The following is a 23,913-nucleotide window of genomic DNA, read 5'->3' as shown; positions in this document are numbered from 1 at the left end:
ATATCTCTATTACTTTGAGTCCACGGTTTTACAAGTTCAAGGCAACGTAACCACTTTCTTTTTCGGAGTTTGATATTTTACCTTCGAAAATTATCTACCTTTTCGGAGTTGGATATTTGACCTTTTTAAACTCCTACGAGAATTAAAGTTAATATAAATTATAAATTCTATATATAAAAAATATAAAGTTAAATTTAAAGAGAATTTGTGATGCGATAAAAATTAAATAAAATAATTAAAATACTATAGAAAGGTGATCAATGAAATGTATTTTATTTTTTGAGTAATTAAAGGACAAAAATATATATTATTAAAATAAGAATCAACTTTCACACGTTGTATAGTGAATGTAAGTGTTCCTCAAAATACTATGAGATTGTGTTATTTTTGTAATACTACGAAAATAAAATATAAAATTGTAAGTGTTCCTCAAAATACTATGGGATTGTGTTATTTTTGTAATATTACAAAGATAAAATATGAAAAACATTTTCTCTTAAAGTGATTTGAGTATAGCCAAATTAAATTATAATTTCAAAATATTTGTCACAATATTAATCTTGGAACACTTCTCTTAATGCTTTTCTAACTTATAAATGACATTTTAAAGAAATCCAAGAATCCTCATAATTTTTGTCCAATAAACCAATTTTGGTGTTGAACATCAATGTTATCATCATTATAAGTAAGCAAAACATGGTTAATAAAAAAATAGATTTTCATTTTTATGAGATTGCTTATAAATTTATTCTATAGTTTTTTCTTTTTCTAGAGATATTTTATGATGAGTATTGCCTAAAATCTAACCGAAAATTATTGGAATGACATATTTGAGTTGTTAACTCTATAAGGCTAGGCTTTGTCTAGATTCTAAATATGTTTTTTATTTAAAAATATGTTTCAAGTAATGAAAAATAACTATCTTACCAAAAATTAAATCACCAAATTTCCAAAAAAAAAACAAAAAAAACACCTTTACTTATACTTTAAAATACTTTTTTTCAAAAGTCTATGGGGTCTTGGATAGAGAGTGATTGAGTGCTATGTTAACACGCTCCTTGATGCGAAGTCACCTGTTTACTTCCTTGCTCTAATTGGAGTGCTATGTTAGACATGATGATGATGTAGTCTCACTGACACTTACAAATATATATATATATTAATTTGGAGTAGATTTTATCATAAATATTATTTAAATTATTATTTTTATTTCATTTTAAATGAAATTTATTTTTAAATAATAATAAAAAATAGTTTTTCTTATATATAAATTAGTGGAGTACTGATAAGTTATTTTAAAGCGTACAATTTTTTTAAAATAATTATGATAGAGTCAACTTTTATTCAAAAATAATAAAAGTGTAAATTTTTCCTTAAATAATATTAAAATTGGGTGGTCTAACTTGTAGAGGAAATGACTTTTTTCACAACATTTTTTTTTGGTTAATTTTAATCAAAATCTTATAGAGATTTTTAAAAACTTGAGTTTAAATTGTTTAATCTACATAATTGGAGTGCCCCAAGAATTTTTCAGGGCTGAGTCCATTTATACATTCAAAAATGTATTTTAAATAACAAAAAATCTTAAAATAATATTGCAAAATTTTAGTAAATGCCCATGAAAAAACTATTTCGTTTATAACTTAAACTAAACCATATTAAAAATATACAAAAATAACAAAAATATAAAATTTTCATTAAATAATAATAATAAATTAACTTTTATTTAAAAATAACAACCAATAATTATTATCATCAATATATAAAACCCTTTATTTATAATACACAGTTAACTTTGCATCTAATTGGTATTTAATTACTTAAATTTAAAAATTTATACATACCATAACCATCATGCATTCTCATTCAAACATATAACCTTCCTATATTTAGAAAAAAATAAAAAAATCTAAAAATAAAAAACATCGTCGAACCCAATCCAAAGAAAATAAGCATAAAACCGCACACCTTCCACCTCAAAACAGCATGTGCCACGATCTTTTTATCTGTGTGCGTATCATATACGACCTTTTCTTAAGCCCGCAGGAAGCTCCATTGTCTCCATAGACCATGTGAATATTCCTTCAATATCCCTCAATCCAAAACTATTCGGAAAAAAAATTGAGGACTGCGAGTTAAAAAAAGGGGGAATTCCAAATAAGCCTTGAAGAAAACATGTACTTGGCTACAGCGTCTGCTTCGCTGTGATACACGCTAACCACGTTCGAAATGGGGACGCCAAAAATTTGAGATCTGCCAGCATATATAGCAGAGCATTAGGGGAGACCTTTCTGGATATAAATCTGCAGTCTGTTGCCTCGTTTTCGATTGGATCGGGGCGATTCGAACGGCAGAGATTGATCTCTCTAAGGCTGTGGAAGGAGAAGGGGAAGGTTATTTTCAGGTGGTTTCATAAGCGGATCTACTGAATAGACGATGAAGGCACTGATTTTGGTTGGTGGGTTCGGGACCCGTCTGCGTCCCCTCACTCTCAGCGTTCCCAAGCCCCTCGTCGACTTCGCTAATAAGCCTATGATTTTGCATCAGGTATGGAGCTACTGGGTTTCGATCCCTGTATTTTGATTGCCTGGATCAGATTAAAATGTATAAGAAAAAGTAATTGAACAACACTTTCTGTGCAGATCGAAGCTCTGAAAGCAATTGGAGTTGATGAAGTTGTTTTGGCAATCAATTACCAGCCTGAGGTACAGAGTTGAGCGTGCATAACCCTGTTTGCTCTGCTAATTTGGGTTATGTTGGTTTTCTTCTTTTAGGATTTTACATAATATAGCCTTGCAACGAAATAATTCTGGTGTAATAAATACTTGTGCGTTTTTGGTACTTGATTACAGATTTCTGTTTTGTCATCTTTAATTAGTTGGATGGGGTTTCCAAGGGAAAGATTTGATATACTTGACGGCGGAAAATTGTTGAATGTAGGTGATGCTGAGCTTTTTGAAGGAGTTTGAAGCAAAGGTTGGGATTAAGATCACATGCTCACAGGAGACTGAACCAATGGGCACCGCTGGGCCTTTGGCCCTTGCCAGGGACAAGCTGGATGATGGGTCTGGTGAGCCCTTCTTTGTACTCAACAGTGATGTCATCTGTGAGTACCCTTTGAAGCAGATGCTTGAATTTCACAAAAAGCATGGGGGAGAGGCCTCAATTATGGTCACGAAGGTATGCCTATATGCCTGCTTTCAAGCCTTATTTCATTATGCTGAAAGTTCTAGGTAGTACCCACATTTTAGCTTTCAGGTTAGGTTATCGAGACACAGCAGGTTTGGTCTTGCTTTTGAGCCAGCCAAGCTTGGGCTTCAAACATAGTTCTATGCTTATTGGTTCAAACATAACTCCATGCTTGTTTAGGTACCCACATTCATGGATTAGGAGTCGGTAGATCCTGATAATATGTATTCTAGTTTTTTTTGTAAAATTCTGTTAATTCTCTTGAAAAATATAGTAAAATGGCGATTCAATCCTGCTAACATGCATTCTAGATGTATTTTGTATGGTCATGCTAATTGTCCTGAAGAATCCAGTAAAATGGCGATTCAATCCTGATAACATGCGTTCTAGTTTTATTTTTGTATGGTCATGTTAATTGTCTTGAAAAATCCAGTAAACTGCTTATTCAATCCTGATGACATGCATTTTAGTTGTATTTTGTATAATCATGTTAATTGTCTTGAAACCCTAGTAAAATCCAGATCTAATCCAGATACTATGCATTGTAGTTGATTTTTATGTAGTCATGTTAATTGTCTTTAAAAATCTAGTGAATTGCCTATTTACAAGGTGTTTATTATGTCTATGAACAATGAGAAAAATGGTTTTTTGTCCTAGGTGGATGAGCCATCAAAGTATGGAGTGGTTATTCTTGATGAAGAAACTGGTCGAGTTGACAGATTTGTGGAGAAGCCTAAGATCTTTGTTGGAAACAAGATCAATGCAGGGATTTACCTTCTGAATGCCAGTGTTCTGAATATGATTGAGCTGAGACCCACTTCAATTGAAAAAGAGGTGTTCCCAAAAATAGCCAGTGAGAAGCAGCTCTATGCCATGATATTGCCCGGATTCTGGATGGATATAGGGAAACCAAAGGATTATATTTCAGGACTAAGGCTTTACTATGATTCTCTGAGAAGAAATTTACCCAAGAAATTGTCATTTGGTGCTCACATCATTGGAAATGTGATAGTAGATGAGACTGCTCAGATTGGGGAAGGGTGCTTAATTGGGCCAGATGTTGCAATCGGTCCTGGGTGCGTGATTGAGGCAGGGGTGAGGTTGTCTCGCTGCACGGTTATGAGGGGAGTTAGGATTAAAAAGCATGCTTGTGTCTCTGGGAGCATCATTGGTTGGCATTGTACTGTTGGGCAATGGGCCAGAGTGGAAAACATGACCGTGTTAGGGGAGGATGTGCATGTTTGTGATGAGGTATATAGCAATGGGGGTGTGGTGCTTCCCCACAAGGAAATCAAATCCAGCATCACCAAGCCAGAAATTGTCATGTGACTGTTCAAAGAAATCAGCAAGGAATGCTTGCTTGCTTGCTTGCTTGGCTGATTACTTTAGTGTTGCCATTTTTATATGATGAGGTTGCAGTGGAGAAGATTGTTTTTCTCTCTCATGTTTATCTCGAGAATTGTAGGATATACCACAGGCTACAAATCTCTGGTTTTGGATTTATGATTTGGTAATCAATGCCATGTAAGTAATTTGTTGCTGCCTATAAGAGATAGCTCTTGCAAGCCTATTAGTGAATGAAATTATTTTTATTTTATAAATGAAATTTTCTCCATTAGTAGAAAAGTTTTCAATTGTTATCTTTATCTGGATAATGCTTGAATTTGAAATCAAGGAGAAATATACCTGGGAAATATAGCTAGGAAATTTTAGTATTTATCTGGATAATGGCTGAATTTGAACTCAAGAGCAATCTATATGGGAAATATAGCTCGGAAATTTTATCTTCCTCTGAAATATGCTTCAATTTGAACACAATGTCGGCTCTGCTTATATGATATGCATAGGAAAGATTCTTTGAACTTCCTTTGACTTATTTTCTCTGGTGTATTAACAAACAACGTTGGCTCTGCTTATATGATATGCATAGGAAAGAGGCTTTTGAACTTCCTTTGACTTATTTTTTTGGAGTATTGCCAAACAATTGTTATTGCGTTTGGTCTAAACATCCATCAAAAAGAGCACCTTGAGACCAAGTCGCTAGATTCCAACCAAACCCTCTCTGCCTCTGTTTAGTTTCACCCTTCATGTTTTTGTGTGATTCAGATTTGACTCTGCAGCAAGTGCGCCGATGTCGGCAGATATCATTGAAAAAGTCTTTGCTTCTGTCTCTCATTGTGGTAAAGACGAAAACAGATAACCTTTCGGGTGGTGCCAACATAATAGTTGGTTTTCATTGGCAATTTATCTCTGGTTTTCATTGGCAATTTATCTCTTACTTTGGCAAAACTGATTATCCAGAGCACAACTATTTGAGATGAATTATAAATAATTACGGCATTGAATGATGGTAATTTGAGTAGGTTTAATAGTAAATTTTTTTGGGAAGCGGTAGAATTTGAATGGGTTTAATAGTTAAAACATATTTTTGTTTTTAGAAATGTAACTAGTTCAGATCCAAAAAATACACACCTTCGTAAACTCATAAACTTCAGTAACTTACAGTAATTAAACAATTAACTATATAAATTATTATATAAATTATATTATTAAAGTAAAAAATAAAAAAATGTATAATTAAGCAACTAAATATATAAACTATATCATCAAAAAAATGAAAAATACAAAGTAAAAATGTTAAACAATTTTTATAATTTTATATAATTTTTTTCAACATTATTCCATAATTCAATTTTTTTTTTACATTTTTAGTTGTTTAACATGGCACCTCTATATATTCTCTCAACCAACAAAAATGAATGCCCACACAGTTTTAGTAAGTTGCAGTATTTAAACAATTAGCTATTATAAATGGTAAACAATTAGCTATTATAAACTGTGTTATTAGAAATTAAAAATTCACAATAAAATATTAAATAATTTTTATAATTTTATATAAAACTTTCTAATATGACTTAACCCTTTTAACATTCTTAGTTGATTAACCTGGCATCACTATGTATTCTCTTTCCCGTGGAAAGATGAATGTCCACAAAAGTTTAATACTTTTTTTTGAGTTACTAAGTTTTTGAGGGAAAAAAATTTATTATTTTCTATTATGAAAAGCACAATTTCTATAAATTTTTAAGACATCTTTTAGATGAACTTATGTTTTATAGAAATATTCAAAAAAACCATTTTCCCTACTACCATGGAAAGAAGAGCACCCACAAGGTTGTAAGATTTAATTTTGACAACTAAATTCTCAAATAGTTCAAAAGACCATCCCTCCCGATACTATAGAAAGAAGACTGCCTACAGGGTTTTAAAATTGATTCTTATTTTTAAGTTATAATGGAGGATCAAACCAATCAAGGTATTGTCGTCGAGGAAATAGAAATCTGAAATATAAAAATACAAAATATAAAAGTAACAAATAAAATTGAAAGTGTATTGATATCAACTTTGTACAACTCAACAATTCATACAAATTGAAATGTTATGTTAGTGGATGGTCTCCTTAAATCTCTAATGATTAAGCTGACTCTCCAATCTCTCCTCTACAGTCTAGGTCTAAGTGCTCATTGTTATCTTCCAACCTTTGAAGCCTTTATTCTCAAATAAGGCAATGTTGACCTTGACATAGTCCCAAATAGAAATTTGTAAATGCTCTCAAACTTTAATAGCATGACTAGTGTCTTCACTTTCTTCACAAAATGTTTCATAACAATGATATTTCATGGCTCACTAAAATTAGTTTAGCAGTTATGTTTAGGGTTACAAATTTATGGTGGTGTTTTTAACAACAAAAAATCACTTATTTGTGTTATTATTTCTCTATGCACAATATATATTTCTTGAAAAAATCAACATCTTCACAAAACTCTTGGATTTCTTGAGAAATGGAGGTGATTTCTTAGGAGATAGGCTACTCATCACGAATTGATCACTAGAAACTTTTTTTTGTGGGTAATGGGATTTTGTCAAATATAATGCATCAATGTCAAGATATTAGTAATGTAGGTTATAAGCAAATATGTACAAAATAAAATTTGTTGATAGGAGTAGGTGCTTAGTTTGTGTAACAATATTTTAATAAACTTATTTTGAAGTTAAACTTTTGACATTGTGAACAATAAGGAGTTTCCTAATGAATTGTCATAATGTTGGAAAACATTATCAAGGGTTGTTAGTATTCTCATTAACATTTAGATTTACCAAATGTGGACTACAATATGTATATATTATTTTGATCAATTACATGTTAATTCATTATTCTAGTTGGTGTTATCTTCTTGCTCCGTTTGGTAGGCCCCTCTCCTCGATTTTCATTAAAAAGTGATTAGGCATGTAAATACTAAATCCAATATGAGCTTGAGCCCTGAGATGTGGGTGAGAGATTTTACAGACAGTGGTGCTGAATAATTATTACTACTATAAAACTTTGTCATCATTGATTGAGTTCTAGTTTAGAGGTAGGTTGGTATGAGTTAATTTCTAGTATTTTTAATGCATTATGTATATATTTATTTAAAACTTTTCAATGTTTAGAAATTGACCTTGCTCTAATTAAAAAATGGTTATTTTTAATTTTTTTTTTTTAAATGAAAAATAATAGTGGTTTTCTATGTTGGTTCTTTATTTTCATCTTCTCATTCTTTCTATTATTATAATGTTAGATTAAATTGCTCATTTTAAGGTGCATATAACCACATGTAACAATATGGGAACCATTTGCCCCTTGAGTGTATAAGAAGACCTTTTGGAATGAGTTATCCACTGAAATGGTGGTTAGAGAGTCCTAAACTTTATATGAGTTTGACATATGCAAGTTTCAAATATTTATTCCCCATTGTGAAAATGAATACTTGTACCAAGTTATTGTGGAGTTAAGATTCATAGCTCCCAACTTATCAGAGAAAGATATTTACACATTAAAATACACATCAAACTTTTGAGTGCTTGGAATCACCTCAAAAATAGACCCCTCAATGACCTCAACACTATACCTAGATTTCCTAGAACAAAAAAAATTCAAATAAAGATGTAAATGTTTTCTTGATTATTTAACATTGTGTTACTTTATCAGACTTTAAATGTTACTTTCTTGCTCACATAAATAATGTTATATTTAACATTTTTTGTTTTTTATTTAAAATATAATCGTTCAAGATTTGCACTTCACCTCCTACTTGGCTACATCCACTCAATAAATGCACTTAGAAATCTACATTAATAAAAATCTAATCACTTATCATTAAATGTCATTAAACTACACACGAACAAATCATATATATATATATATATATATATATATATATATATATATATGTGTGTGTGTGTGTGTGTGTGTGTAAAATCACAAACTTTTTAATTATATGTTATAATAAAAAATCACATTCTAGGAGTGATGCTAGCACATAACAATGGTTAAACAAATATAATCAAACATTGTATTAACCAAAAAAAAAAAAATCAACATATGTCATTTATTACCTTATAAAAGTAATCTTCAATTTTGCCCTTTTTAGTTCATGTCGTAGGCAAGGCAAAGACTATTGTAATCAAAATGGTGTCCAATAACATTAGTTTCAACGATTCGTCACATATATAGCTAATGTTTTCAGCCCCGAGTTCATTTTCAACAGTGCAATTCTTTTTCGCCATCTTATTTGGCCTCTTCCCGAGGTGGGAGGTTATAACCATATGTTATATTCATTTTTTTTCTTCGCATTTTGAAATCACTAAACTAATGCTAGCATTAGTTTAAAGCATTAAATGTTATGCTTTATGACTTGTGTTTTGACAAAAGTGTTTTTTTTTAAAAGACTTCCATGCTTCCATGGAGTACCGCTACATGTATGTCTGCCACGGATTATGTGGCAAGTGTCATCATACACTTCCTGCACTATGATTGTTTTGCCAACGTGCCCTCTGGAAGAAACTGGAAGAAGAACACCTGTAAGAACCCCTGCATTGACAAGATAAGATTTATTTTAGATAGATGGAATAAAAAGATAATTTATTGGAGCAACTTAAGGGAGGAACTGGGTGAATGTTGTAGCGAACCACACAGATGGTGTAGCAACAGAATGTTGTAGCAAACGACGCAGATGGTGTAGCAATAGATAAAGAAACTGGGTGAACTCTATAGCAAACCACGCAGATGGTGTAAACCAGATAAAGAAATCTTACTTGTGTGTATAGCAATTTATGCCTATTTGATACATTCTGGCAGGGACGATTGGATTTCCATTTAGTTTAGAAGTGTCTAGTAAGGGGATTGTGATTTCTGCGATGGAGTAAGAAGATGGTCCGGCTCTGATCTAAAGGATGTACGTCGCCTCGGACTCGCCTGCGGAACAGAGAGTACTCAAAACCATATGCAGCCTGTTTTGATCCTTCACCTCATGCGACTTTTTCCCTAGCTACTGGATTTGAAATAGAGAGTCCTCAAAACCATATGCGACCTGTTTTGATCCTTCACCTCATGAGATTTTTTCCTTAGTTGCTGGATTTGGAATGGAGGACACATACTTTCAAAGAGAACTTGCGCTTGGAAGAAGGCTGAGCAAGGTCCTAGCTGTGCCAAGTTTGTTTCTGCTTCCCCGGCCTGCTCCTATGTCTAGTGGTATGTTAGATTCAAAAAATAGATTAGTGAATCAATCGGTAACATGCTTCTTCGGCTTCTCTTTCTTCCACATCTATTGTTGCTACAGAGTAAACTTATCATGGATATGGAACAAACTATGGTAGCGAAGTTAGCGAAGCATGAAAACTAGACCAAGAACTATTCACGGGTGCTTCCAACGCTCAAATGGGGTCTGCGCTTGGCTTTTAAGCTTCAACTTCTACCTAAATGTTTGATCTGGGGTCATCACCTTGGAATAAGAAGTTATCACTATTTTATAAAAAAATTACATGATACGTTAACAGTGGTTGTTACAAGTGCCACGATATGTTAAAAGTGGCACAAGTGGTGAAAAACGAACCACAACGTGGGCCCATCTGTGAAACACTTGTCCACACCGATGTTATGCATGTGCTTTGTGTGGACTTATTTGTGCCGTATTTTTTTAGAAGTTTTGAAAAAAACTCTTCAGGGTCGAGGTTTAACCACATAAAACGAACTTTGTTGTGTTAAGGTGCCAGGCTTGAAGGGTGTCTATACAAGTTATATTTCCATTTTATGAATTTGGAAATATGATATTTTCACATGATATTTTGTAATTGTGTTGCAATTCTTTCTTTTGATTGTAAGATCCCAACTTTCAATTTAATTCAATCAAATCAAATGAATTTTGATGACTTTTTCATAGATTTTAATAATTTTTATCTTTTGAGTTTTTTTGTCAATTTTTTCCCTAGGATTTTAATGTCCTAGAGATCCTGGGGTTTTTGAGTTTTCTTGTCAATTTTTTGCCTAGGATTTTAATGTCTGAGAGAACCTAGGGTTGTTTATCAGAACCCTTTAAGCGAGACAACTTCCTCCTCCCCTACCAGAGCTCACGTCTTTCTAGGCAAACTGCATCACTTGCATTTTTCTACATGACCAAACTTTTTTCTTGTTTCACATATATTTTAAAATATCGAAGGATGATTTACACTAGGCCTCTAGCAAGATATATTAATTCATATTTAACGATATATTGTCTATAGCAAGATTTCTTGTGGAAATATTTAATTCATCCTATTTCATTCTTCTACAATTTTTTGTTTTCTTAAACCACCCTTTCATAGACATGGACTGTGTGCTTCTGTTCTAAAAGCCTGCGTAAAGTAACAATATGGAATAGTGGTCGAAATATATCAATCTCTTGACCGATGATTTAGATAGTATTTCATGTTATTTACATTCATATTTAGTGTTATTTTTCTCTGTGTTTAAAATTGTAAAGAAGGGTGTACTCTTAAGTCCCATTGACACAATTTTGGTAGTTCCTGGACATTAAAAAAAATCAATTTCAATGTGGTGTGGTCATAAAACACAATTCATTATATTTCACTTCAACTTTTATTACACCCTCGCTTCAGCGTTTATTACACCCTCGCTTCCGCAATAGCCATTTCATGGACTCAATTTTGAATTTTGATGACTAGAGAAAGTCCATCAAAATAGTTCACAATAAAAAAATTTGAGGACGGATGTTAAATACTTGAAATTAAAAAAAAAAAGAAAAAAAAGTAATAACTAGGACAATATTTTTGAAGCTCGCTCAAATTTGGGGAATTTATCAGTGAAAGAATCGAACCGCATTGGCAGTGGTGTTCTCGCATTTCATATATGGAAAGAGGTTGCCGGACACCTAGGGACTGTGATACAACGGTCCGGCGATATGTTTGCTTTTATTTACTTTTGCCTGTTTGTTTCTTGCTTTGTAGGAATGTGAAATATATACATTTAATGCATGTAGGCTCTGGCTTCTAATCCGTTGCAGGATCACATTGTCAAATAAATGTTCGTTCATTACCAGATACTCTATATATATCTAAACTGATAGATACTCACCTCTATCTCAATACTCTATCGATCGATAATATAATCTCTACACCTATAGATCGATCTCTCTAAATCTCTAGAATAAATCTCTACATCACTATATCAATATACAATACTCTTGGGTGAGTAAGGGGAGCTGGCTAGATTCAACAAAATTGTACATATCGTTGACGCTAGCTTAAGCCATCTAACACTTTGCTGCCTGGTCACACTTTGACATGCTTATGCTCAACTTCAACCTATCCTTTCAATAATCTAAGGATAGGAACTCACACTCCTCCATGTCGGTCGTCTAGCTAGAGAGAACAACTACTCCCCTAAACGCTCAACTTCAACCTATCCTTTCAATAATCTGAGGATAGGAACTCACACTCCTCCTTGTCGGTCGTCTAGCTAGAGAGAATAACTACTCCCCTAAAATAGAGAGAAACTCCTCTATTAGGTCGGTCATCGAGCTAAAGAGAACAACTACTCCCCTAAACTAGAGAGAAACTCCTCTGTCAAGTTGTCACATTGAAGCAAGTGAAATGAGTAACAACTTGGTGTAATATATACTAATTAGAGAAAAGTATCATTTAATAAAGGGAACAACTATCTGTTTTCTGACACTACACCACTTAATACAACAACTTGCTTGCGGATTTCTATTTATTCAAAGAATGGCAATTGAAACAAATGTATCTTTTCAATGGTACAACCATTTCTATATATTCTTTTGAAAATAATGGTACAATAGAAATATCACATTTCATTTCATTCCTCATTTTTGTATAATCACAACTTCTTTTGATCGGGTAGGCTTCTTGAGCTTGCTGGTCATACATATAGTTGAGAATGGGAAAACTATTAATCTAATCAACTGCTGATAGCTTGCTTGGAATGTATCTTTTCAATGGTACAACCATTTCTATATCTTCTTTTGAAAATAATGGTACAACAGAAATATCACATTTCATTTCATTCTTCATTTTTGTATAATTACAACTTGTTTTGATTGGGTGGGCTTCTTGAGCTAGCTAGTCATACATAGAGTTGAGAATGGGAAAACTATTAATCTAATCAGCTACTAATAGCTCAATGGGAAAATTATTAATCTAATCAACTGCTAATGCACTAAAGAGCTAATCTTATCTTATATAGTTGTTTTAGAGAGAGAATCACTATGAAATTATTGTGAAATCTGGATAGCACCCTCTATTATATGCATAAAATTTGCTAGAATTGAAATGATGTGATAACATATCATCAAGTCGGAATTGTTGAAGAATCTCCTGATGCAAACATAAACCTCTTGACCTCCTAATGGCCGATAAATGGAATTCCTCGACAGGAATATTTTTAGTTTCGTCAATCGAGATATCCTTCGAAAAGTTGGGTGTTTGTAAGTCCTTCACGTTATCATTATCTATTTAAAAAAAATTACTCTATAGGTATTGTTTTTTAACTTTGTAAAAAATTATTATAATTGGACTGAAGCAAGTAGTGGATCTTACTCTACAACTATAGTAGTTCTTACACTACATCTTGGGAAGTCTATACCACATATATATATATTGCCTCAAGTTTTGCGCAGATACAAAGGTTATGGTTGTGGTTCAATCCAAATTTGAGAACAACACCCTCTAATTTGTTGTTTTTATTTAGCTGCTTCCCAATCAATGGAGTTGACTAGTATGTTTCAAGAAGCTTATATATACTCCGTAGCTTGTGTAATGTAAATAGCTTACGTTTATTTCCTTATCACGAGCTTAGTTATATCCCTTTGTGCCAATCTTGGGGATTAGGGACACCCTATCATAAGCCATAAGTCACATAAACTATTGCATAATCTCATATATAAGGAGATTTATCTCCATTATTAGACTCTGGAGCAATGAGTCTTATATTTATGTTGTTTGATATTTTCTTTGGAATGATTTGTAAGATATTGGTTTGATGTCTTTCTCCATTATTTTATAGGATATTTTTAAAATTTGCTTCAGCTACCTTACATAAATTCAAGTGTCCTTTAATGACAAAAAAGCTTCCGCTACCTTACATAAAGTGATATTTGGGTGGGCAATGAGTTGTATGCTTAGGGATGTCTTCAAAACTATTGTGTATGCCTATTTGTAACTGGGGTTTTCGTACCCTGTACAAATAAGTCTACAACACATTTTTCCTAGTGCAATGTATTGTTGTCATATATAGTGATTAAATACTGAAAGTGTATGAAATTTTTTGTTTAGGTAACTACTATACTTTCAAATATTCTTCTCTTTGGTCATGAATTGAATTCTTTTACTTTCAACTATTCTTCTCTTGGGTCATGAATCGCATTCCTCTATTTTTCTATAATTTTTTCTAGGGGTAAGAAGAGGCACCACCTTGGCGTTACTAGATGTAGCGATGTGAGAAGCCTAAATTTAATATCCTCTTATTATGTGCATAATAAAAATAAAGCTTAGCAACAAGACACAAATGGATACATTTTCCTTATTTTTATTTTGGTCAACCTATGAGAAACTTCTTCCAGCAGTGATTTCAACCAATACAAAATTTAGAGGTTTTAGCCCTCTAAGTGTTGGCAATCCTTCATCAAAACAATCACTCGACAGTGCTAGTGAACTGGGAATCTCAGTGCTTGCAACACCCAATCCAGTTTCTCCTATCTTGTCTATGAATGACACTCTGTCTTCAAATCTCTCAAAAATCCAGAAGACCGACTCTCAAGTAGCAGGTAGCTCTGTCGTCATGGCCACTTAAGTTCTGAAACTTGTGACAAGACAAGTTTTCTTATCATTCCTGTTCAACCTGCTCAATGGAAGTATCACCATAACTTAGCTTCTAGACTAATATTCAGCCAAAAAAGAAGGTATTAATTTGTCAGTTTCATTGTGCCATTGCAGATTTCAAAGGCAGCAATGTCATTGACCCTTGTATTAAGTCGGTACTTTCGTAGCATCTTAGATGGATTGTGTATACAGAAAGGAAAACCCTATACATCGCAATGCCACAGGAAACTTTGATCTTTCCACTGCATTTCCTTTTGGAATAGACCATTCAAGGTCAAGGCAGTGAATTTTCATTCTCAAAAGTAGAATTTAACGAGGAGAAGGAAATCTAGGGATAACGAAGGTCTTTGTTTGGCATTAATGACAACCATGTCTTATCTCTGCTGGATAACTGATTCTATCAAGCTATTCCCATTACTGCAAATTCTAGGAAAATGCTTAGCTAGTGATTTTGACATTTTGTTCACTCCTTGAGCAGTCTCTGGTTGTAGGCTTCATCTCTCTTTCTTTCTTGAAAATGCATCTTATATCTATTTATGAAACAATGAACATTAGATCAAGAATTATGCATCTTTCTTTATAAGGGAGTTCTTTGGTTATTGTGTTGAATTCTCCAGCGCAGGTTTCCTCAGAAATATCTTGTTAGAATAACTTTGAAAAATAAAACATCTCAAGAAATGTTCTTTTCATGCCAAAATATTATTATAAATTTGAGCTAGTTCACTTTCTGATACACATTAATGTAGTTATGTTCTCATATCAAACATAGCCCTTTTGCAAATTTCCATACTTAGTCCTCATCAATTACAACTTTAAAGCAGAATCTAGCTTGATAACAGTAGCATCTACTAGACAAGATCTTGTCGAAAGCAACATAAATGAATTGAAAATGAATCGTTAACTAAATATTCTATGGAAAACATTTTTTCCTCATGTTAGAATGCTTGAAATCTCCTTTTTCATGTTTGGAAATGTTGCAACTTGAGACAAAACCATACCTCAATTACTCTACAACACAACTTTATTAGTCATGGGAGATAAACTTGAGTGTGTAAGATCAACTTGAGTTGTATCTGACGCTCCAGTCAGGAGGAAATGTCATTCTGCTAGTTGGGGGGTTCAGTTTCCTTTCTCTCTCCTTTTGTCATCACATTTACCATTTGTTTCAACTCTACATGTCTTTGGATGTTATTTAATGTTAATTTCCCTAACAATGTAAAAACTACATGCCATCTTTTAACAACTCTTCATTTGTCAAATTTACTTGAAGTGTCACAATTTGGCATGCCAAAAAGAGACTTTCATAGAAGAAACTCGAGTGTGCAATATATTCTTCCCTGACACTATTACAACCAAATGTCAAGAAAACATTGGGGGATATTTTGACCTGCAGCTACCAAAGTTACTTTCTTTTGTAGTTTTCAACTATTGGAATCCTAGACCTTGTCTCAGAATGATAGCTTTAAAAGATTCAATATGTATTATGATTTACTCCTATACTTACATTACAATGCATGCAATAGATTATATCAGCGATCATTCGTGTTGCATATTTTCTAGGGCATGTAGCAAATTTTTTTTTTCAACATTTGGCGTGACTCCTCAAGACTTTCTTAGTCTGATTAATTTAATGGAACTCAGTGTTGGCCAAGTCTTTAGCGATTGTTCTTCGTAAAGTCAGGTTTCGCTCATTTTTTTTTTTCAAGCATGGAAAAAAGCAGTATATTTATATTATGTGGTCCAATATTCAAACAAAATACAAATATTGTATGTTAGAGATATCTAACTATCAGATCCAAAATAACAGCACCATAAGCCTAAAATAACGTATGTGGGAACAGCAAAAACGTAGGTTTGGCTCCATTGTTACCTTGCCATACCCACCATTTATTTGTAATCTGGTTATGTATCAAAACCATATTTTTTCGTCCAGAGTTAATTGTGTGTGTTTTAAAGCACTTTGACATTCTTCTGGGCTTAAAGACAAATTTCAGGGGATTGCGTTGACTTCTTTTGATAGGACTCTAGCTAATTTCTGAGCCATGTGTTTGACCCGGCAATATTATCTGTTTGTCGTTACAGACTATTAACTATTTTGGGTTCAGTCTGGCAAAGTAGAGAGGGCGTTGCATTGTCTCGTTAAAGAAGACTCAAGTTAGCAACTTTTTCTATAACAACTGTGCTATTGAATCCCCAAATACGAAAATTGTCCGAAATTGAAAAAAGTATCACTGCATCATGAAGATTTGAAAAGAAATACCTATCTGGAATATTATTTGACAGACTCTGGAATTGACTGCTTGTGGAGCCCAAAATGGATCACTATGAGGCGATCGAGCAGATTGGAAAAGGGGCCTTTGGGACTGCAATTCTTGTACGTCATAAGCTTGAAAATAAAAAGTTAGTAGAAGCACAGTTACATATGATTCTGCATGCTTTCAGTGTAATAATATATGGTTTACCAACAATGCTTTTTTAAGGACCTTTCGTTCCGGGTTTTACATTGGCAACAACATGGGCATGTACAGATTTGAAATGCTTTTTTATATTGTTTACATGATTGGTTTTATATGGTTTACATGATTTTATATGTTTTACCAATAATGATTTTTTAAGGACTTTTCGTTCAAGATTTTACATTGGCAACTGCATGGGCTTAATAGAAACTACCCCTGCCCCTGATTTGGGCTGACTTTAGAAGCCCATTGACTGCAACTCAAACTACGCTCCATTGACATGAGCTTCTTCTTTGTCGTGGTCTCTGAAATAGAGACACCCAAAAGAAGCCATGACCTCATCGAATCTCCAAAGTTGATTTCAGTTTCAGCACCCCCTTTTCAATCTGGTCAAGGTTCTGTTAAAATACCTCCCCAAAGGAATTTATGGTATTAACTATGTATGACTGGCATATGATCCTAAACAGTGATTTAGGATGTGCTTATTTAACATAATGTACTGGTATATGGTAATCAATTACTTGTTACTTGTATTAGTATAAGTAATCGGTCTTAGTATCTCATTCCATGTATAGTAGCTCATTATGTATTTCATTATGTTTGTACTAATATCTATGGAGGCTCCTAAGCTTCTAATTCCTTCTACTGAACGCAGGTGATGTATCTAGTTACTTGAATTTAAAATTCAGATTCTAGGTGTACAATTTTCAATAGTTCAAGGGCTTTCCCATCCTATCATGAGAGTCCAATCCAATAGTACATCTCTCCTAGTATATGCAAAGTACCAGTGATCACCTAAAATATTTTTCAACCAAAAGCAACTATCGGGACTTGCTGCCTGTGCAACCACTCTTCTTCTCTTTATTAATTTCATTCATCCTTGTGAATAGGGATTCATATGTACAACCATGACTCAAAAATCAAAAGATCAAGAAGGAAAAGGGGACCCATTCCTTAGTGGAAATACTAAGGTGTCAAATGATGAAACTGATTCATTTCCTCATAAGAGTTACAATGTACAACTTCTATGGTTAATGAAGAAATCCTAAATCCTTGGCTTTTACTGTATTCACCAAGACGAGATAGAGATCCCAAAGTGGCACATTTGAACTTGTGTTTCTTGCAATCTTGTGTTTGCTAGTTTTCTTCATCATTTTCATGGATGGATAAAAATGTCCAAGGTTTTTTTTAGATTTAGATTTTTTTTTTTAAATTAAAAAATAAACTCATACATAAGCCAAAATTCATTTTCCTGTGTTGCGACTTTGCCGCAGGCCCCACATCCTGAGCCTCCTCTTTCTTAGTAGGGCCATTCGAATCCCCCCTCGTGGGCAAGGTGAGTTTCATCCCAACCAAGAACACGTCAAAGAGAAGGCATACTCTAAATATCTCAAAAAATGATAAATTTAAATTTAACATCAAAATGTTTTCTTATCAAATTTATATTGTATTTTATTTATATTTAAATACAATTTGAGTGGGCCTAATGGTTAAGAGCATGTTTTTCCTCCTAAGAAGTCATAGGTTCAAAATTAGAGGGGGATAGAGTATGTATGCCTTCGTAGACTTCATAGTCAAATCGCTGCGGGAAGGTGGGTCTCTTGTCCCACAAACAAGGGGGTCTCATACACCAATTTGGTGTCTGGCTTGGCTGTGACCTATATATATAATTTTAAATACTCAAAGTGTTATAAGATAATAGATCTAATATTTTGTGATTTTTAACTAATTAGAGTTTTATGGGATGAATCATGTATCCTTACAATATTTATAATTGCTTTAATTATTTTCTTTATATATTCCATCTTAAGTTGACAGAAAAGTTCATTTAGTTGGGTTAGGGTATTAGATAATAGATTTAGGGCTAGGGTGATAAAATAATAGATTTAATGTCCCTTGATTTTTCGTTAATTGAAGTTTTTCAGGATGAATTATGTGTATTATCACTGTGTATAATTGCTTTTAATTATTCTCTTTATATATTTCATGTTAAACATGAAAAGATTTACACATTTCTAAATGTTTTAAGTATAAGAAATATTTACTTTTTATTGTCATGCATCAATTTAATGTTGAATATGAGAGAAATTACATATCTCATTCATATTCAATAATATGTTAAGTATTGAAAGAACTACATCTCGTTTGTGTTATGATGTCATTAGTACTTACCCATCTACTTATTATTTTTTTTGCTTTCAATTATTTTGTCTATCTCTTTGTACATAAAAAATAAATAAACAAATATTTAACTATACAAATAACTCCAAAATTTAACTATAAAAGTTTTCTATACAAAGCATCACGAGGAGAGAAGTCATCTCATTATTAAACTATAAATATAACTATTATAATGGTTCATCTACATATCAAACTATTCTAAGGTTGGTTCACAGACGCTAAGAGACCGCTACATCCACGAGAAAATCCAGGTAGATCAACCAACCCAAAGGGATCTACCCGTTGGCCAAACTAACAAGGCCTAACCCCAAGGGTGTCAAGGAGATTTGACTCTGTGACCTCCCGATAAACGAGATACTTAACAACATGAACTCGATCAATAAAATTATCTTGGACGCTTTTACATATCCAACTATTATTATAACTAATTATTTTAATATTTATATTTGAATCATAAATATTTATATTATTATATTTTTATAAAATATTAATTAATTAAGTTAATTAAATGATAAATAAGAAAATTGTATATATTTTTATAAAATAATAATGAAAATTTAAGATAATATTATAATTATTTTTCATAAAATTAATTATTAAAATAAATAACTTAAATAATTATATTTATTATAATTACTTATAATGAAATTAACAAAAATATCATGTATCACGGATTTTTATTAACATTTGTTTAAAAAACATTTAATACCTCTTACGGCTTGACCAAGATATATATGTGCTTCTGTCAAATGTAATAATTGTGTGATTTAGTCTACGTATTGTTAGGGAATGTGACATATGTGCTTCTGGCAAATGTAATAATTGTGTGATTTAATCTATGTATCGTTAGGGAATGCTTATGATCATGATTTATCCATGGCTATGAAAGGGACTTAATAAAAGATGTATGTGAATTTGGTTGACTATTATAATTTGCTTAGTCCAATGTACTGTTACGTATATTAACACATGCTTGCAGTTTTTGCTCTTAGACACTAACACCCATATGGTCCAGGATAAATGCATAGTACTATTGCATGCCTTCTCATATAAATTAGTGAGTTAAGAGTCATTGCACTTACACCTAATGCATGTAAGCAGTACCACATATCAAGAGATTACTTTGAATCCACATGGTATATTGTTGTAATAAAAAAATAATTGTTTTCGATTAATCTTTTGGATTATTTCATTAAAAATATATACAAATCAAGATTCTTCAAATCTGATGATACTTTGTAATAAAATAATTGGTACAAATTATTATGATTACAATGCAAGTGTCATTGTTATATATTTTTCCAAATTTATATTTTATATTTATTTTTTATTTCTTACATAAATAAACCTTATAACCAATGAAAAAATAGAATTTTTGAATTTAAAATATTCTAAAAATAATTTTAATTTTCAGAAAAGTTATTTTAATATGATAACTTTATAAAAAAATTGAAAAAATCTGAAAATAAAAAGGATCAAAAAATTTTGACAAAAAATTGATTAAAATATAAACAAGAGTCACATGGTGACAATACTATTGCTCGCCCTATTCTTTGATCCCCTTCTAGGTGAGTATCTACAGAATAAAAGATGTGTATAACTGAAATATAAAATAATGCCTACTCCACATCTTGGGGGTGACGTTGGATAACACCATCAAAGTAAGCCCAAAGGATGTCACAGTCCAACTCAACAAATCTAGGCAATTTGTATACCATAATGCATCATTCTTCCACACAATTTTTTCTAATGCACTTGGGTTCCTTGTATTTTTTGAAACGTTTGCATACCTTCTAAACATTGCTTTCATTTTGTCCTTGTTTCTTCCATACAATCATATTGTGTAATAGAAATAGCATATTGTAAACCTTTGTTTCTTCTTCTTTCCTTAAAAGTGAATCTACCACCATCTTATGTTTTCCCTTTGTAGATAATTTCAAGGTCATAACCTAACATCTTTGTAACCCATCTTAGTTTCTCTTCCAAGATAATCACTGTTATAAGTGCTTCGAACTAATAAGATCTATTTTTACATCAAAGTTTCTTCTTATTAGGTAAAGACAATTTTTTTTTAGCTGCATTAATTATGGCCAACATTTTCTTTTTTCATAAATGGCTTTGAGAAACATTTTTTTGGTTCCTACAAATATTTGTAGTCGCAGGTTGGTGCCTACAAAGAATTATAAAAAGAAGTTTTCTGGTTTTCTTCTAAAAAGGATTTCCACGTAAATCTTGTGTTCCACGTTCTGCGACTAATAGATCTCATATGTGATTATATACTTATGGCTCATGAGTATTTAAATAGATAAAAATGGTATTATATTGATTTGTCCCACCACCCCCTCGCCTCTTAGCATAAGTGTGTGCTCAAAACATGGTGTATGATCGTCCCCTATATGATCCATTATTAAATTGCGCATGGTAGATAATATGTGATGGATTTTCACAATGGAGATGGATTACTTAATAGTTACTTGACTTTAGTTGGATGTTTTCATGATATTCTTCCTGATGGGATTGGAGATATTTAGACAATTTATTGTTGTTCTACAAAATAGGCACATGGAAATGGTTTATTGTTTGGAGAACACCATATGTTCGAGAAGGGTATTAATTAATAGAAAACATGGGCCACATTAGATGCTTACATGGAGGCCTAAAAAGTTCATGACATTAACATTCATTGTTGCCCTAAAAAGAATGTCAAAATTTATAGTTTACGCTGCCTAAATCCATAGGTCCAAATCTTCCTTGAAAGGAGATTATATCAAAAGAAAGAAATTAATTTTAATGTATCCTAAAGCCTCCTCTAAATAGGTTAGCCCAATTACAATTTCTTAAATCGGCTCCAACAAAGTTCAAATCTTTTCATTAGATAGGTCAACCCTAAACTACGTTCCCTCCACGCATATATATATATATATGCCCTAAGTCGTGGCATCCAAAGCACAGATGTGAGATATCAAAAGAATCAAAGAGATATTATGTGCTGAGGCCAGGCCCTAAAAGTATTATGTGAGGAAGCCTAAGGTATATGGTAAGTTTGGAGATTGGAGGATACTGTTGTGAAATATTTTAAAGCTTTGTTGTGAAATATTTTAAAGCTTTCTTGACAATTCTAGCAATATCTTTAAGCATATTTCTATTCTTGTTTTAGCATTGTTGGCAAAATTCATGTTTCCACTTGATGAGTAAACAAGGATTTGTTCGATTTCTAATTCAACCTTGTTTAGAGGCCAGTTCTAGAGTAAACCTCGACCTATTTAAGGGAACATTATGAGGCTTCTATTTTGGTCTTCCTGAGGTAGACTATGGCCTGGTCTGAGGCCTTCTATGTCCTTCCCTGAGGTCAAATTTCGATCAAGATCATCTATGGTAGTTTTTGGAGCTGAGGACAAACCTTATCTAAAGACATATTTTAGGAAAATAAAATGCTCATTTGAAGATGTATGAAGGCATAATTGTATCTTCTTCTTCTAGATGAGATACTCTTTCAAAAGTAGGTCTGAAACTGAAATTGACTTAAGTTAGGGGGAAATATGACAGTAGAAGTAATTGATAATTTATGGTTTTCAGTACGACGATCTCGACGAAAAGAATGATATCAGATCTGCTCGAGATGTCGGAGGGCCATGGTACGCATACTTCGTCTACTGTCGTCGGGTCGGAGGTGCCTGGGTCGAGTCTTCTTGGCTTCACCCAAGGAACGGCTAGCGGCATCGCTACTAAAGCTTGGCTGTCTACAAGGTCTGCTGGGCAGAGGGTTGCGCCGACTCCGACCTGCTTCAAGGGATGGAGAAGGTTGTTTCTGACAGAGTGGACGTGATATCTGTGTCGATTGGCAGCCGTAGTAATCATGTCCTCCCTTATTACGAAGATTCTATAGCGATTGGAGCTCGTGGAGCCACTGAGAAGGGTATTTTTGTGTCCTGTTCTGCTGGTAATAGAAGGTCGATTCCTTCTGCAATTTCCAATACGGCACCATGGATAACCACCGTAGGCGCCAGCACCATCAACAGAGAATTCTCGGCTCGACTCGTTCTGGGGAACGACAAAAGCTACATAGGCTGCTCTGTTTACAAAGGCAAGACGACGGGCAACGAGCAGTTATCTTTGGTGTACGAAAAAACAACGTCGACTATTGATGAGACCACAAATCTTTGCGTGGAGGGAAGCCTTGATCCCAGTATGGTTCGTGGACAAATTGTGGTCTGAGATCTTGGAGAAGTGGGAAGAGTGAAGAAGGGACTAGTCGTGTGATGAGCTGGCAGTGCGGGGATGATTCTGGCCAACGGCCTCGATAACGGAGAGGATTTGTCGACCGAATGTCATGTGTTACTGGCAATGAGGCTCAGTTTCAAATCGGCGGAAGACATTAAAGCGTATATCAACAGCACTAAAAATCCTGCAACATCGATTCAAACTGATGGTCTCACAGTGGTGGGTAACGCATGAGCTCCCGTGGCAGCTGGCTTCTCGTCCAGAGGGCCGAATCTGGTTGCTTCGGAGATTCCTAAACCGGACCTGGTTGCTCCGGGCGTCAACATATTGGCAGTGTGGACTGGTGACGCCGGTCTAACCGACTTTCTCTATGATAGGAGAAGATTAGATTACAACATAATCTTTGGGACTTCGATGTCCTGTCTTCATGTCACCGGCAAAGCGGCTCTCATACGCGCTGCCCATCCGAGGTGGACACCCGCTGCAGTAAAATCGGCTCTCATGACATCAACCGTGCTACCTGATGATATTGAACGCCATATCATCGATTCCGTCACCCGGCGACCAACAAACGCCTTTGCAATGGGCGCAGGTTATGTGAATCCCAACGCTGCCTTGGATCCCGACCTCGTTTACTTAGATTTTTAGTTAT

General features: G+C 33.5%; 1 protein-coding gene and 1 pseudogene across 1 annotated transcript; both read left to right on the top strand.

Moving 5' to 3' along the window:
- Nucleotides 1-2,009: 2,009 nt before the first annotated feature.
- On the top strand, nt 2,010-4,823 carry LOC149190864 (mannose-1-phosphate guanylyltransferase 1-like). Its single transcript, XM_089412293.1, has 4 exons — nt 2,010-2,547; nt 2,643-2,705; nt 2,941-3,180; nt 3,847-4,823. The coding sequence occupies exons 1-4, from the start codon at nt 2,437-2,439 to the stop codon at nt 4,516-4,518; spliced, it is 1,086 nt and encodes a 361-aa protein (XP_089268419.1). The 5' UTR covers nt 2,010-2,436; the 3' UTR covers nt 4,519-4,823.
- An 18,009-nt stretch (nt 4,824-22,832) lies between these two features.
- LOC149190863 (subtilisin-like protease SBT1.8 pseudogene) lies at nt 22,833-23,255 on the top strand (annotated as a pseudogene).
- The last annotated feature ends 658 nt before the right edge of the window (nt 23,256-23,913 follow it).

The sequence above is a fragment of the Pinus tabuliformis genome, chromosome 3_1 (assembly GCF_031772625.1).
Source record: "Pinus tabuliformis cultivar Carrire ecotype Pingquan chromosome 3_1, CPIR1, whole genome shotgun sequence".
Classification (NCBI taxonomy): domain Eukaryota; kingdom Viridiplantae; phylum Streptophyta; class Pinopsida; order Pinales; family Pinaceae; genus Pinus; species Pinus tabuliformis.
Note: the sequence above shows the minus strand (reverse complement) of the source record. Positions and strands in the feature narration are given on the sequence as shown.

What these genes read in the sequence shown, in the direction of transcription:
- LOC149190864 (XM_089412293.1), top strand. Translation starts at nt 2,437, where the DNA reads ATGAAGGCACTGATTTTGGTTGGTGGGTTCGGGACCCGTCTGCGTCCC. An exon ending in CAATCAATTACCAGCCTGAG is followed by an intron (nt 2,706 to 2,940) that starts GTACAGAGTTGA and finishes TGTTGAATGTAG; the next exon opens with GTGATGCTGAGCTTTTTGAA. An exon ending in CCTCAATTATGGTCACGAAG is followed by an intron (nt 3,181 to 3,846) that starts GTATGCCTATAT and finishes TTTTTGTCCTAG; the next exon opens with GTGGATGAGCCATCAAAGTA.